The sequence below is a fragment of the Molossus molossus genome, unplaced genomic scaffold (genome assembly GCF_014108415.1).
Source record: "Molossus molossus isolate mMolMol1 unplaced genomic scaffold, mMolMol1.p scaffold_m16_p_19, whole genome shotgun sequence".
NCBI classification, from domain to species: Eukaryota; Metazoa; Chordata; class Mammalia; order Chiroptera; family Molossidae; genus Molossus; species Molossus molossus.
In genome coordinates, this window is record NW_023425354.1 from 52,018,845 (window position 1) to 52,035,169 (window position 16,325).

Genomic DNA, 16,325 nt, shown 5'->3' on the forward strand with positions numbered 1-16,325 from the left:
GAAAGAGGGCATTTCATAAACGGGATAGGAACCGGCTAAGAAGAAGGGGAGAGACGATGAACAGAGGGAACCACAGACGCGGGCCGCTGGCCTGGGAGGACCGGAGGGCTGCCCTCCTCCCGCGGACCCCTCCCTCGCTCCGCCTTCCTGCTGGTCACACGTGGGGTGTCTGCATTGCTTTCCTCTCCTTCCTCTGCAGACACACCTCCTGGGCTTACTCACCACTTCGCAATACAGGCTCAGCCTCCACACGCTTGTCCCCAAATACATCGGTGTCTCGGTGCCTCGGTTCCGGTTTGCCAGGAGGGAGCTGTCCCAGCTTCCCTGCTCAATAGGCCGACAGTTTGCGCGGCAAAGGGAATCATGGGGTGGGGACGTTGTATGATAGATGGGGTGCTTCTTCCGGGGACCGAGGACAGAACCCACAGTGCAGCCTCCTGGCAACTCAGACTGGACTGATGTACAAGCTTCGTGTGGCCCCAAATGACCACCTCGGCCCAAGTCTGTCCTGTGCCTTTCTAGTTTGATTCTCAGAGCTGACTCTTTCTGCTCTGGGTCACTCAAACTCCCGATTCTTGGAAAGGCATCTGCGTTCTCTTTTTTAACCTGGTCGCACAAGTCATGGTCTAGGGAGCGGCCACGTGTGTTTGTTCCTCAATCCCTGACCCCGTCGACCTAAGCAAGCAGGCAAGAGGATGGCCAGGGGTGGATGACTGGTATCTTCAGTGCCCTGTTACAGGGGAACGGAGCTCCTTCTTGACCCTGTGTTCCCTGTGCGGGGCAGGTCAAGGTCCTTCTGGAAGAGATATTGGAGCGGGTAACAGACGAGTTCAACATCCCGGAGCTGATGACCAAGGTGGAGGAGCGCACCCCCTACGTGGCGGTTGCCTTCCAGGAGTGTGAGCGGATGAACATTCTCACCAGAGAGATCCAGCGCTCACTGCGGGAGCTGAACCTCGGCTTGAAGGTGCGTGAGGGCTTGGGCGGGAAGGTCATTGCCAGCTGGGCCCCTCGAGGAGCTTGGCATCAGGAAACCTGGGAGCTGGAGGGCAGCTCCCTGCCCGCGGTCTAAATGCCCAGAAAGGTGTCTCTCCCAGAAACAGGAGTTCGTCCACGTTGCAGGGAGGATAAGACACGAGGTCTAGAAGCCTGAAACTGTGCTGAGGTTGGAATGAGCTATGACCGGCTGGTCAGTGGACTACACTCTGACAACCAGGACAGAAGTCTTGACAGCCTAGTGTCTCCTACTCACGTAGGTAAAATCGCTTTCACGTGAGGCAAAAAGGTGTGCTGGATAAAAGTTAGGTTCTCGACTGCTTGGGATCAACTCCCAGCTCTTGCGTTTCCTCAGTGTGTGGCCTTTAAGTGACTTAGATCTGACCGTGTCTCAGTGTCTTCATCGGTAAAACTGGGGTCATGGTCCTATGAAACAGTGTTAGGACAATGCCTAGCACATGGTACGTACCCAAAAGTACTAGCCGATCTTATCACCCCGTCAGGGGAAAGAAAAGAACTTTTTTTTATCCTTACCTGAGGACATTTTTACATTTTTATCTTCAGATAGAGTGGGGGAGAGAGAGAGGGAGGAAGAGAGAGAGAGAAACATTGATGTGAAAAGAGACACATTGACTGGTTGCCACCCACATGACACCAACAGGGGCCGGGGACAAACTGCAACTGAGGTACACGCCCTTAGTGGGAGCCGAACCTGGGTCTCTCCAGTCCACGGGCCAATACTCTAACCGTTGAGCCAAACCAGCCAGGGTGAAAAGAAAGAATTTTAATCTTAACAACCTTAAGGTGTTGAAAGATCCAAGGTTGCACAAGCTGAGGTTTCTTGTGAGCAATGAAGAGGCTACTATTTCTACAATTCATACGTAAACAAGGTTATTTTAGTCACCGTAAGATAATTATGTGAAATGCCCAGCACAGAGCCTATAGATCTGCATCGTTAGAACCGTTCACCTGGATAACAGGTCAATGGAAGGGCTGGCTGCCTTTTAGGAGCTGTGGAGGCTGGCTGTTTACTCCAGCACATTAATGAAAAGGACTGGGACCCCACACAGAGGGAAAGGAGAACCCAGTTTTGTAGGCAGCAATGAACGCTCGCCCCAGCCCTGGACACGGCGGCTGTGATGTGTCTGGCTCCTGGGGTTATACAACTGCGGTCATTTGTGCATAGGAAAAACGCCCATGAGTTTCTTCACACTGGGGTCACATAGACACTACAAAATAAACTGCAAAATCTAGGTTAGTGGGTTTTAAAAAATCTATTCACTTTTCTTCTCCCCCAGCAAGGGTGGAGGGAAGGAAGGAGAAAAGTGAGACAGGAAGGTGTGTTGAAGACTAAACGTGTTTGATAATGTTTCCAAAGTATGGAATGAAATGAAATACAACATTTTTTAGAACAACCTCAAATGTAAATAAGGACTCTGCCTGTCACATTATGCAGCTCCATGTCTGCGGAGAGCAGGTATATATTAGTAATTATGTTGAGTAGATGTATTACAATCTCAGCTTATTGAATCCACGCAATTTGGTGCCGTCTGTTTACCCCTTCGACTTCCAATTCATCGTCTCATTTTTCTTCCAAGCGCCTTCGCTGCAGTTTGGTGTCGAGAATTGCAGAGGGTGCCTGGGAAAAGCTGGGGAGGGGTCTCTTTTCCTCCAGTCTAGGAAAGCAGGCTGATCGCCGAGCCCGTTGGGCCACGCTTGGCCCTCCGTGCTCGAAGGGAGTCTTCCTCTCCAGAATGACAGTCCTGGAAGAGCAAGCACACAGCTGATTATAACACGAGGCAGAATCAATTCAATGCACATAGAGAGATGTGGGGGAGAAAGGGAGAAACCAGTCGGTGGGATCGGGGAAGGCCCGGAGAAGGGCAGCAGGGGGCTTTGGAGGAAGGGTAGGCTCATGACAGGTGGTGCCAAGAAGAATCTTCCAGAGGTTCCCAGCACAGGAGCCCTAAGCCTGCTCCAAGACTTCACCTGCTTTGGCTGGAGCAGAGTCGACTCAGGTGAGGAATGGTGGCATGGTGAGCTCCAAAAGGTGGCTGGCGTTGACAGAACAAGGACCCAGAAGCAGTAAGAACAACTACATATCACCTTTTTCTTTTTTTGTCCCTCCGTAAACTAGAGGGCAGACAGAGCAATCTCCACTTAAAAATGCTGTCGTTGAAACCAGACACAAAACAGATCCAAGGCCGCCTGTCACTTGAGCCAGATTAAGCAGAGACAGGGTTGAGTCACGGATGATTGTTTATTCCTATAATGCCAGCAGTATGGGGAGAGCAGCAGGTCATCTCGTCAATTCTGCTCGAACCTCTCCTCTTAGTTGGCTGATTATACAGAGATAAGTAAGAAAGGGGCTGCGTGCAAGGGAAGTGGGGGCCAGGTAAGGGCTGCCGGGTGCGTGGTCCTGTGTCTCCTTCAGGGATCTTAAAGTCCGATAACAAGGTAGTTTATTTTCTATGATGTTAAAACAGCTCCGCCTGTTCCTGGGACTGGAGAATGGTCAGCATTCCCGAGGCCAACTCCTGGAGGGGTCAGGATCCAGGCACAGCACCCGAGTCAGAGTGTGTCCTGTCCTTTGTTCTCAAAATGTATTTTCTTTTCTGAGTAATGGGCTGTCCAGGCTCTAAGGCATCTTATCTTCTTACAACCCTGCGTGTCTTCTTGCAGCACATCCTCCAGTTTCCCAGGGTCTGTAAGAAACCTCTCATCTTTACCTAGTAAGGCGAATAATCACTAACCAGCTGTGGTTATATTCTTATTATGTGCCCTTCCCTTATCATCACGTCTGTGAAGCACCATGTTAAGGCAAGTAGGTAGAAGAAAAGGATGAACAGATGTCTTCAGGGGAAAATGGAGGTGCAAGGGGATGGCAGCGTGGTTCAGAGGAAGGAACATTTTTGAGTCTGTGGAAGAGAGAGCCGGGCCTGCAAGAAATGAGAGCAGGAGAGAAGGCAGCAGAAGTGACCGGCTGGGACAGGAGAGGCTGGCGCCTGAGGGAGACAGGAGGGCCCCGCTGGACGCTCTGGTAGATGAAGTAAGAAACTACTCAGCTGCAAGCTGCCCACCAGAACGCCGTGGGAGAGCATGGTTGGTTTTGCTGACCTGCTGACCTGGCAGGGGGCAGAAAGGAAATTCGCATTGCGATTCTCCTTTTTCTCCCTTTCTTTTTCTCCTACGGTCACTTTAAAGTTCTAGGAGGACTTTAGGTGGAACACAGGGGGACATGGGAAAATGTATGCTACCTGGCACATTAAACAGGCAAACCCAAATGCTCTGCCCAGGCTGGGCACCAAAGTTACACAACGTCTAACTTTTTAAATCATTAAATCAATACTGTTAGCATTTATGATAAAGAAATTTTTATGTGTAATCATTCAGGGTTGGCTGAACTGAGTGGCCCTGATGGCTCTGAGAGCTCTAAGCACTCCGCACACAGAAGTGGTAGGGGAGACAGGGTGGTCACCTGGGAGAGGTCAGCTAGCCACACCATGTGGCCACAGAGAGGAATTCCCTTGGGAATTCACCAGTCAGAACTGTGGCCCTCAGCCTTACACAATGAAGAACCAGGTTCTGCTAGTACCTCAGAACTGACTGATCAAAGGTACTAACTCCCACTAACCAAACGCACAAAAGCCTGATGTACAAAACTCCCAAAGGCCAATTTATTTTTCACAATAACAGCTGGGTATAAATTTCAAAGGGCCATATACTTATGGCAACCTGTCCAGATAATTCTCTACCTGTGTAAGAAAACTACATGAAACTCCACATTCTTAGACCTGCACTGTATAATACAGTAGCTGCTAAAGACAGGTTAGCACTTGAAATGTGGCCAGTCCAAATTCAGATGTGTCGTAAATGTAAATTAAACACCATAATTCAAAGATCTTTGCTATAAAATATCCTATTAAATTTGATATTGATTACATATTGAAATATTTGACATTTTAGATATATTGAGTTAACTAAAATATATTACAAAAGTTAATTTTATCTGTTTCTTTTTCCTTTCCTAAATGGGGTTACCAGAAAATTAAAAAATTCCTACACAGCTCACATTATAGCTTGCAGTATACTGCACTTGGGAAATGCTATTTTTTTCTTCTTTATTGATTTTAGAGAGAAAGGAAGGGAGAGGGAGATGAGAGAAAACCAATTGGCTGCCTCCTGCATGCCCCCACTGGGGATTTGACCCACAACTTGGCCATGTGCCCTGACCAGGAATCGAACCAGCGACCTCTTAGTGCAGGGGTCGACGCTCCACCACTGACCACACCGGCTTGGTGGGAAGTGCTATCTTAAATGCAGCCAGGCCAGCCTAGAATCTGGGCAGGGCTGAGAAATGTTTTGTATTATTCAAATGTTTGATGGAATCAGTGCTTCAGTGGCTGATTACCCCCTCTGATTGACAACATTTGTGTCTAAATATGTGAAAGACACTCGAACTTACAGCCCAGCTTGCTGACTTGGAGAATTACTCCAGCTCTTCACTCTGATCCACTGGGTGTTGACTGAACAGTGCAGGTCTGAGAGGGTGGCCTTGGCCCCTTCATGACATACAGTCACCACCCATCCGCCAGCTGCCCCAGCCCAAAGGCCTTCCATCTTCCAGCCACACTCCGACAGAACATCCAGGTGGGTGGGCTGCTGTCCCCTTGGCCTGGAAGCCAGCCTGCAAGGGGTGGAACCCATATCATTCCCACCTCCTTCCCCGTCTCCGCACCTCCTGTGTTTTGAAAGCCGATTGCAAAGACCATCTTCATAGGAAGAAACAGCCGACTGAGCTGGCCCTCAGGACAGCGTGCAGCCAGCAGCCCCTCGAGAAACAAGCACGTGGGAGAGGCTGACCCCTGTGGATTAATGCTGGCTGCACGTCTGCATCCCAGGGCACTGGCCACTTCGGACACACCGGGGGGCCCTTTCCAAACAGATGTTCCCGGCCCTCCAGAGGGGGGAATCCCTAGGTCTGGACTGGAGCCTACGAATCTGAGCTTTTCACAAGCTCACTGACTTAAAGCAATGAGGGACTACCAGAAAAGTAAGGGCTTTATTCTACATCATATCCAAGAACGTTTAGGAGCACACCTAGTCACAGGGATGAATGAAATGGCTACGGTCATGCCGGACAGCCCTCCCAGCCACCCCGAGGCACCCCCAGCCTTTAGTTCTCCCGGAGTTTCCTCAATGCTGACATATAGCCAGCAAGTCACAGGACCCTGAAATGGCTCATTTTCTTAAGAGAAGGATTTCTTTGTAAATCTTCTCTTGTTGACTCTTGGCTTGTGACCAAATAAGCACAGAGGCTCATTGGTGTTACAGGGGATGCAGGCAGGCACTTGGCTTGGACGAATGGCAGCAGGTGTTCCTATGCTCGTATAACCTGAGTCTGTGCGGGCCTCACTGCCCAGGGGTCGGCTGCAGGACTCCCGTGTGCCCGCCCCAGCCTGCACCGATCTGGCAGCATCTTAGCAAACTGATTTTTTCTGAAGATATTTTAGGAAATGCTGTCCTAGAGTCTTGAGGCACATTCCTCTTCTCCTAAAAGAGTTACACTTAGTGAATACAGGGCAGGTGGTCTCTCTCCTTTCTTCTCGGTCCCTCCCTTGAAGATGAGTCATGTCTACTCTGCTCAAGGCCGTGGGAATATCTGAGCTCGGAAGCGGAACTGCACGGCCAACGATTTCTTCTTTTCCTGACTCCTTCCTGCTTCGCTCTCACATGGACAGAACCCGAAAGACAGTACATCCTCCAAGGCCAGCCCTTACACATCCAATCACTAATGCGAAATCATTGTCACAATAAATCAGAGTCGTGTTTTACGCAGCTGTGAGAAAGCCTAGTTACACATTATATGTTCCTCTGTTATCAAAATGATTTCAGATTTCTGAAGGGTGTTAAAACGTAAGTACTGCATCTATTTTGTGTCATCAGATTTTACTTTTTAGAGCATTTAGGTTCACAGCAAAACTGGGCAGAGGCACAGAGTTCCCATGCCCCCTCCGCCCCTCCATGCACAGCTGCCCCCACTATCAACGTCCCCACCAGAGTGGCCCGGTGGTTACAACTGATGCACCTACTTTGACTCATCACAGTGGACCATCGTTTACATTAAAGCTCACGCTTGATGTACATTCTGTGGATTTGGGCAAATGTGTACTGATATGTATCCTCCGCTATAGTGTCTCAGAGAATAGTTCCGCTGCCCTCAAAATCCTCTCTATTGCATATATTTTACTCTCAAGCACATCGTTCCTTATTACAATGAAACTCGGAGAAGGAGATGCTCATGTGTCTCGGCTGTTCTCAGCAGTGGCCCCCTGCACACCGCTGCGGGGGGCGTGGTGACACCGAGTGCAGAGCGGACTCTGCCAGGGGAGGTGACCGGAAACACAGGGCTTCTCTCTACAAGCAGGTGACAGCGGCTGGCAGAGCCAGTCCGTCTGAGTTCACCTCTGTTGGTCACTCGGCCACAGAAAGGACAGGGACATTTTGTCACACTGCTTCCCGCACTGCTGACCCAGTTCTGCTGGTTCATGTCATGGGACGACTCCAGGGTGGGGGACGTTTACTCCCCGTCAACCCAGGTGGCCGACGACATTCACATGTACGATATGTTTCTTAGACACACCCAGATTGAACAAAGCCCACAGTTTTGTGGAGAATCATGTTTATTTTGCTGTATTGTTTACAAAAGCATTGTATAATCACGTAAGTAAAATGACCATTGAAAACGTAAAGTTTTTATTTCAAAAAGAAAAATAAATATGGCCTATATCTTTTTTCAAGTCTATTGGACTTCATTTATTTTATTTTATTTTTGTAATGAGTCTTGAGATGTCTCCATATCTTCTTGACTACAGTTTGGCAAGCAAGTTTGTACGATAGTATGCTCATAAACATGTTTTATTAAAACTGCAATATATAGAGTCCTGGCTGGGTAGCTCAGTTTGTTAGAGCATCATCTGGATCACCAAGGTTGTAGGTTCAATCCCTGGTCAGAGCACATACAAGAAGCAACCAATGCCCTGGCCGGTTTGGCTCAGCAGTTAGAGCATCAGCCTGCAGTCCAGAGAGACCAGGTTCGGTTCCCGCTAAGGGCATGTACCTTGGTTGCAGTTTGTCCTCGGCCCCGGTTAGGGTCATGTGAGAGGCAGCTACTCAATGTGTTCCTTTCACATCGATGTTTCTCTCTCTCTATCTCTTCCTCTCTCTCCTTCCCACTCTACCTGAACAAAAATGGAAAAATGTCCTCAGGTGAGGATAAAATAAAAAAAGAAGCAACCAATGACTGCATAAATATGTGGAACAATAAATCAATGTTTCTGTCTCTCTCTTCCTCTCTCTCTCTGAAATCAATACATAAAAATACAAAATAAAAAGCAGAGGGAACATTTCCCAACAAATTTTATGAGGCCAAAATTAACTTGATATGAAAAACAGGAGAAAAGAGAGATGAGTATTCCTCATACACACAAGAAGCCAAAGCCCGAGGATCTATATTCCCTCAAATCAAGGATCTCCTCCAGAAATCAAACTAATAGGCAACTTTAAGGACCTCTTCCAATGGCTAGGTGAAACACGTGAAGAAAGGTTTTCAGAGAAAACCATCTTTAAATTAAACTGTGTGACCGTGTGTTTCTAAGCTGCAGGCAAAAGCCCGCAGGGCTGCTGCACAGGTTCGAGGAGGGCCGTGGAGTTGAAGTTCGAGGGTAGGGGCGAGCCAGCCGGGAACCCACAGCTGCTTTGAGGGGTGTAGTGGGCCAGTCCGCTGCTACCAGTAGACAGGTGTAGACTCTGTCATCACTGGAGCAGGGAGAGTTTTAAAAGACCAGTTTGTATGAGACAAACCTTGCGAATCCAGTACTAGGCAGGACAGGCGTTGTGTCTCCCAGCCCTGGGGTCGTCTCCTGTGTTCCTGAGGACGCTGAGCCAGAACCCCCACGGCTGCTTGCTCGCGGGGACATGCTGCCCTCACTGTCTCCTCTCATTCTGTCTCCAGGGGAAGCTGACCATGACCAGTGACATGGAGAACTTACAGAACAACCTGTACCTAGACACAGTGCCGGAGCCCTGGGCCAGGCGAGCTTACCCTTCCACGGCAGGCCTGGCCGGCTGGTTTTTGGACCTCCTCAGCCGAATCAAGGAGTTGGAGGCTTGGATAAGCGACTCTGCAATGCCCTCCACGGTGTGGCTGACAGGCTTCTTCAACCCCCAGTCCTTCCTGACCGCCATAATGCAGTCCATGGCCCGCAAGAATGAGTGGCCGCTAGACCAGATGACCCTGCAATGTGATGTGACCAAGAAGCACAGGGAGGAGTTCAGAAGCCCTCCCCGGGAAGGAGCCTACATCCATGGCCTCTTCATGGAAGGGGCTCGCTGGGATGTGCAGGTAAATCCCGGCCGGAGCCACGGGACATCCGCTGTGGGCCAAGGACACACACTGCCTCCTACAAAGGGTGATTACTCAAAGGAGCGTCCCTGAATCTTTCCTAGATCATCTCTCCTCCCCTTGAGGCTGACATTTGTAAGCAACCAAGAGTGCGCCAAGCGCACGGGCTTGGCAGAGTGAGCAGAGCGGTGAAAAGCAACAGCTCTGGAACCAGGCTAGCTGATCTGATTCCAAGCACCCTCAGTTATTCACTCTGACCTCGGGATACAACTCGACTTCTCCAAGTCGTAGTTCACTCAACCGCTGTATGGAAAAGTAGAGTTGCTGTGAAAGTGCAATGTTAATATGCAAGACACTAGAACAGTGCCTGGCACAAAGGGATTGCTCCAAGGGTGTTGGCGTCCGCTCCACCTGCTGCTGTGGGACCTGGGGGTATCCTTTACCTCCCTGGTCCACTCCCCTCACTCATGAGCTCTAGGAGGACAGGAGTTCCTTCGGCATAGGAGAACCGGTAGATATAATTTAAAGTGACATTTTTGAGCCCTGGCTGGTATGGTTCAGTTGGTTGAGCATTGTCCTGTGCACCAAAGTGTTGCTGGTTTGATTCCCGGTCAGGGCACCTACCCAAGTTGATAGTTCAGTCCCTGGTCAGGATGCTTGCAGGAGGCAACCAATCAACGTTTCTCTCACATTGGTGTTTCTCTCTCTGTTTCTCTGTCTCTCTCTCCCCTCCTCCCTCTTCCCCTCCTCTCTAAAATCAGTAACAATGTATTTTTAAAAATAAAGTGACATTTTTAAAGGATTACTTACTGAAGACTAATAAAAATTTGAGTCACCAGAAGACTGGAGATGTTTATAATGGATAGAAAACTGGTAAACAGGCACAGATGGCTGGGAGAAATGACATAACAAAAACGGATAAACCTAGAACAAATTTGCATGTGTTATGCATATGATCTGGAAGGAGCTCTCAGTCAAGTATCCCACATGGCAAGGGACACTAAACTAGCAGTCAGTATCAAGCTAATGGGGAAAAACCGTTAGAAGACCTAGACGATCCTAGATGGCCATGTAAATTTACACATAGAGCTTAACTGGACTGAATAGTGTCCTTCTAAAATTCAGGTTCACCCAGAACCTCAGAATGCAGCCTTATTTGCAAATAGGGTCATACTAGAGTAGGATCTTATAAGAAGGCCATGTTGGAGACACAGGAGAGAATGTCCTCTGAAGAGGGAGGCAGGGATTGGGGTGATGCATCAGTAACCAGAGAATGCCAAGGATTGCCAGCAACCACCAGAAGCTAGGAAGAGGCATGGGACAGTTTCTGCCTCTGGGCCTCCAGAAGGAACCAACCCAACCTACAGCTTGATTTAAGACTTCTGGCCTTCAGAATTTAAAAGAATACATTTTGCCTTAGCCGGTTTTCTCAGTGGTTAGATTATCGGCCCATGGACTGGAAAGTCCCAGGTTTGGTTCCCGCTAAGGGCACTTATCTTGGTTGCAGTTTGTCCCCGGCTCTGGTTGGGGTCGTCACTCAGTGTGTCTTTCTCACATAGATGTTTCTCTCTCTCTTCCTCCCCCTCTTCTTCCCTCTCTCCCTCCTGCTCTATCTGAAGATAAATGCAAAAATGTTCTCGGGTGAGGATAAAAACAAAAAGAATACATTCTGTTGTATTAAGCCACCAAGTTTGTGGCAATTTGTTATGGCAGCCCTAGGAAACCAATCAAAAGCCAACAGAAAGGGGTATTAGGGGAATGCATGAAAAAGGTGAAGGGATTTGGAAGTACAAATTAGTAATTATAGTACAGTCATGGGGTGTAAAGTAAAGCATATAGAATATAGTCAATAATATTCTAATAACTAGCCCTGGCCCGTTTGGCTCAATGGTTAGAGCATTGGCCCAGAGAACAAAGAGTCATGGGTTTGATTCCAGTCAAGGGCATGTAGCTCGGTTGCAGTTCATCCCCAGCCCTGGTTGAGGTCGTGCAGGAGGCAACCAGTCAATGTGTGTCTCTCACATCAATGTTTCTCTCTCTCTCTCTCTCTCTCTCTTTCTCTCTCTCTCTCTCTCTCTCCCCTCCCTCCTATATCTGACAATAAATAAAAAAATATCCTCAGGTGAGAATTAAATAATAAAATAATAATAATATTCTAATAACTAGGTATGGTGTCAGATGGGTATGAGGTTTTTTGAGATGATCACTTAGTAAGTTATATAATGTCTAATCACTGGGGTATATACCTGAAACTAATATAATATTGTATGTTAATTGTAATTGAAAAATAAAAAATGATTTAAAAAATTAATTGAGGAATTCAATAGATTTGAGTAGGCAAGAATTACTAAACTTGGAAATAATCAATTGAGTTTATCCAATCTGAGAAACAGAAAGAAAAATGAACAGTTTAGAGACCTGAGGAACATCATAATAAAGCATACTAACATGTATAGTGGGAGTCCCAGAGGAGAGACAAGAAAAAAGAAAGAATATTTGAAGAAATAAGGGCTAACACTTTCCAAATTTGATGAAATCATTAATGTACACATCCAGGAAGCTCAACAAAATCTACATAGAATAAACTTAGAAATCCATACCTAGATATTTTATAATCAAAGTTTTAAAAGATAAAGACAAAGAATCTTAAAAGCAGCAAGAGAAAAGCAATTCATCACTTCAATGATATTAGCAGCTGATTGATTCTAAGAAACCATGAAAGCCAGAAGGCAGTAGAATTATGCAAAGTGCTGAAACAAAAAGATCATCAGCCAAGAACACTATATCCAGAAAAACTATCTTTCAGAAATGAAGGAGAAATTAAGACATTCACAGATTTTAAGTGAGAGAGACAATTTATTATAAGCAGACCAGCCCTACCAGAAATATGACAGGAAGTCCTTCAGGATGTAATAAATGGACCCTAGACAGTAGCTCAAATCACATGAATAGAGTACCATTAAAGTAATTGCATATGTAAATATAAAAAACAATATAGCCCTGGCCAGTTTGGTTCAGCGGTTGGATCATCAGCCTGTGGACCAGAGAGTCCTGGGTTTGGTTCCCACTAAGGGCATGTACCTTGATTGTGGTTAGTCCCTGGCCACAGTTGGGGTTGTGTGGGTAGCAACAGTCGATGTGTCTCTCTCATATTGATGTTTCGCTCTTTCTTTTCCCTCCTCTCTCCCTCCCACTTTATCTGAAGATTAAAAAAAAATAAATAAAAATGTCCTTTGGTGAGGATAAAAAAAAAAAAAAAGACAATATAAATGAATTTTTGCTTGCAATTTTTTTCTCCTATCTAATTTAAAGGACTGCATAAAGCAATACTTATATATCTGTGTTGATAGGCATAAAATGTATAAAGATGTAATTTGTATCATGAAAACAGTACAAGTTCTTAAGCACCGAAAAGGGAAGGAATGGAACTATATAGGAGTAAAGTTTTTTATATACTGCTGAAATTAAGTTGGTATTAATCCGGAACAGATTTTTATAAATTAAAATGTTAATGTATAAACCACTAAGAAAATAATTTTAAAACATAGTAAAAGAAATTAAAATATTACACCACTATATATCTATTTAATACAAACAAAGGCAGTAATGGAAGAACAAAAAAGACATAAGACATATAGAAAACAAATAGTAAAATGACAAATGTAAGTTTTACATTTTCAGTAATTACATAAATGGTAAATGGATTAAACACTAAAATTAAAAGACAAAGATGAATTTTTTTAATGATTCAACTATATGCCCTCTACAGGACACACGCATTAGATTCAAAGACACAAATAGGTTGAAAGTAAGTAGATGGAAAAATCATGCCATTCAAATAGAGAAGTCATCCCTGACCAGTGTGACTCAGTTGGTTGAGCATCATCTAATACACCGAAGGGTTGCCACTTCAATTCTTGGCCAGGGCACCTGCCCAGGTTGTGGGCTCAATCTCCAGTAGGGGACATGCAGGAGGCAGGAGATCGATGTTTCTCTCTCAGATCAATATTTCTCTCTCTCCCTCTCCCTTCCTCTCTCTCTAAAAAAATCAATAAATACATCTTTTTTAAAATAGAGAATTCATTCATAATAATTGGAGATGTCAATACCCTACTACTAATGGTGATTGCTAATGGTTACAGTTTCTTTGGGGGGAATGAAAATGTTCTGGAATCACAAAGTGATGATTATACCTTAAAAAACACTGAATTGTACATTTCAAAAGGGTTGGTTTTATGATATGTGAGGAAATAAAGTTCTACCCCTGCTCCCATTCTCTGCCATAAACACTCAGTTTGGGGGATGTGGAAGGGGGGTTCCCATAGTTATTACTCATCATGCCTCATATCAGCCTCTAACAGAACTGAAGAGATGCATCCTCACTTTTCAATACATTTCATAGAAAATAAACCAAACTCTATTCATAGCCTAAGGGGCTCAGAGTCACCTGGACATATGCAAGAAATCTGAGAATCACTTGGTATCAGCATTTCCCAAAGTATGTCCCATGAAACACTTGTGCAATGGGAAATGAATAGATTGCAAAGAAAAGGGCCCTGTTGTCAAGTCAGTTTGGGAAACACGAGGTTAAATAAAGTTAGACTGGTCTCTTCACTGCTAGGACTTCAGGAGTAGTCTTCAGTGTACAAGGATACACCATAAAGCTTCAGGTCCAGGGTATGGAAGAATCATTTCCCAAGCTTGTTTGATAAGGAACCCTTCTGCTCCTCATAAAATTTCTCAGGACTAGTAGGAAAACTGCCCTAGACAACTCTATTGAGACAACTCGGAAAAACCAGAGAGGCCCCAATTGGAAAGTTACAAAAAGGCCAGATCCCTATTCCGTGAGTGAAGATGGAACATAGCTTCTTCTGCTCAACAAGTCATGGGTGGATGAGGTCACAGAAGAAACGGCAACAGGATATAACTACAGCCTTAAAATCTAAGCATTTTCTCAGAGCTGTGTCTTACTCATCCTTAAATCCCCAGCACCTAGCATGACATCTGGCAAATAGGTACGTTCAATATGCTTATGAAATGAATGAATCAAAAAATAAAACTAGGAGAGACTCAAGCTTCAAAGGGATTAATTTGTATGTGAAAAATATTAGCTTTTGGAACTCTCCTTCAAAAAGTGATTTAGGCCAGGAAACAACATCAGATGCATTCCACCGTGGGTTGTTGAAAGAACCTTGAGGGGGCAGGCATAAAGGCGGCCAGCCCTTCCCAGTCTCATTCCCTGGATCTTCTGCCAGGAGAAGGCTGGCTGGCTGAGCTCTGGCCTGATCTAACATGGCTCTTCTTATGTTCTTGTCCTCAGGCTGGGGTCATTACAGAGGCAAAGCTGAAGGATCTGACACCCCCCATGCCTGTGATGTTCATCAAGGCCATTCCTACAGATAAACAAGATTGCCGCAGCGTCTATCCCTGTCCCGTGTACAAGACTTGTCAGCGGGGACCCACCTACATCTGGACTTTCAACCTGAAGACTAAGGAGAGCCCATCCAAGTGGGTTCTAGCTGGAGTAGCTTTGCTTCTCCAGATTTAGCTCCTGCAAAGCCACTGAGCAAACAAGGCTGGGCTGGAGACTGCCCAGAGGGAAAGGTGGCTGAGGGGTGACCACAGGCACGTAGAAAGACAAGAAATCATAAGCACTCCCAATTCTGTACAATTTTTTTTTTTTAATCCTCACCTGAGGATATTTTTCCATTTATTTTCCGATAGAGTGGGAGGGAAGAAAAGAGGGAGAGACAAAGAGAGAGAAACATTGATGTGAGAGAGACACATCGATTGATTGCCTTCTGCACGACCCTGACCAAGGCTGGGACCAAACCACAACTGAGGTACGTGCCCATGAGAACCGAACCCGTGCCTCTTCGGTTCACAGGCCAACGCTCTAACCGCTGAGCCAAACCGGCCAGGGCTGTACAGTTCTTTTAGGCAACTTAGAGAGAAGTGCCTACAGGGATGCTGAGCTGGAAGCGCGTGGACCCAGGAGCTAGGGGAAAGGACTTCGCAAACTGAACCTTTCCTAATAAAGCGATTTATTCTTCCACTGTGTCTGGTCCAGGCTTTGAGTTGCGGAGTCATAAATGATCCTTAAGCGCCGAGGAGAAACAAGCCGCGAGCACGAACCTTGACGTGGTTGCACCGCACCAGTGCAGCGCACTAGCTCCCAGCTACTCCAGATGAGCGGCTTTGGCATCACCCATAAATCAGTTTGCATTTTAACAAGCTCCCAGGTGCTTTGTATGCACATAATGGTTTGAGAAACATTACTCTGGACCAGAAGTCACCATTTTCTGTAAAGGATCGCAGTAAATATTTTAGGCTTTTGCAGGGCATGTTGTTTGGTTGCAACTATTCAATTCTGCCACTGTAGCCCCAAAGCAGCCATAGACAATACAGAAACAAATGGGTGTGGTCACGGTCCAGCAAAATGTCATTACAAAAACAGGTAGTGGGCCCTATTTTGCTGATCACCACTCTAGAGGATAAGGGGAGTATATATATTTATCTTCTTCATTAGTTCACACATCCATTCAATACATTTTTATCTAACACCTACTATTTGCTGAGAACACAGCTGTGAATAGTAGGTGTGGCCTGTATCTCTATCACCCATCAGATCATTATGAGGGACCCAAGGAGAAACCCTTCATCTAAAGCTGTTTAACCTAGAAGTTTTCTAGAGTTTCCTCTGTGGAATGTATTTTCACTGGGAGCTCAAGGAGTTCCACAGTTTCAGAGTTTTCAAGAGCTCTATGGGTAGGCTCCTTTGGTTAGAAGAGTCTAGGAGGGCCCACTATCCCTTTCAGGATCACATATCCTCGCAGACACTTCTCTGGACTGAGCGGCCCCTTGGAGGGCTTGTTAACACAAAGATTGCTGGGCCCTACCCTTTAGAAGGTATGGGTCAGTGAGC

The 16,325-nt window shown here is 46.2% G+C and overlaps 1 protein-coding gene across 2 annotated transcripts in view; it reads left to right on the forward strand.

The window, feature by feature from the left end:
• DNAH9 (dynein axonemal heavy chain 9) overlaps nucleotides 1-15,008 on the forward strand; it is a 354,158-nt gene extending 339,150 nt beyond the window's left edge. For both annotated transcript variants that reach the window (XM_036268293.1, XM_036268294.1), the window contains exons 67-69: nucleotides 785-967; nucleotides 9,011-9,400; nucleotides 14,721-15,008. In XM_036268293.1, coding sequence (XP_036124186.1) covers nucleotides 785-967; nucleotides 9,011-9,400; nucleotides 14,721-14,948 — 801 coding nt within the window. In that variant the 3' untranslated portion in view covers nucleotides 14,949-15,008. The remainder of the gene's footprint in view (nucleotides 1-784; nucleotides 968-9,010; nucleotides 9,401-14,720) is intronic.
• The last annotated feature ends 1,317 nt before the right edge of the window (nucleotides 15,009-16,325 follow it).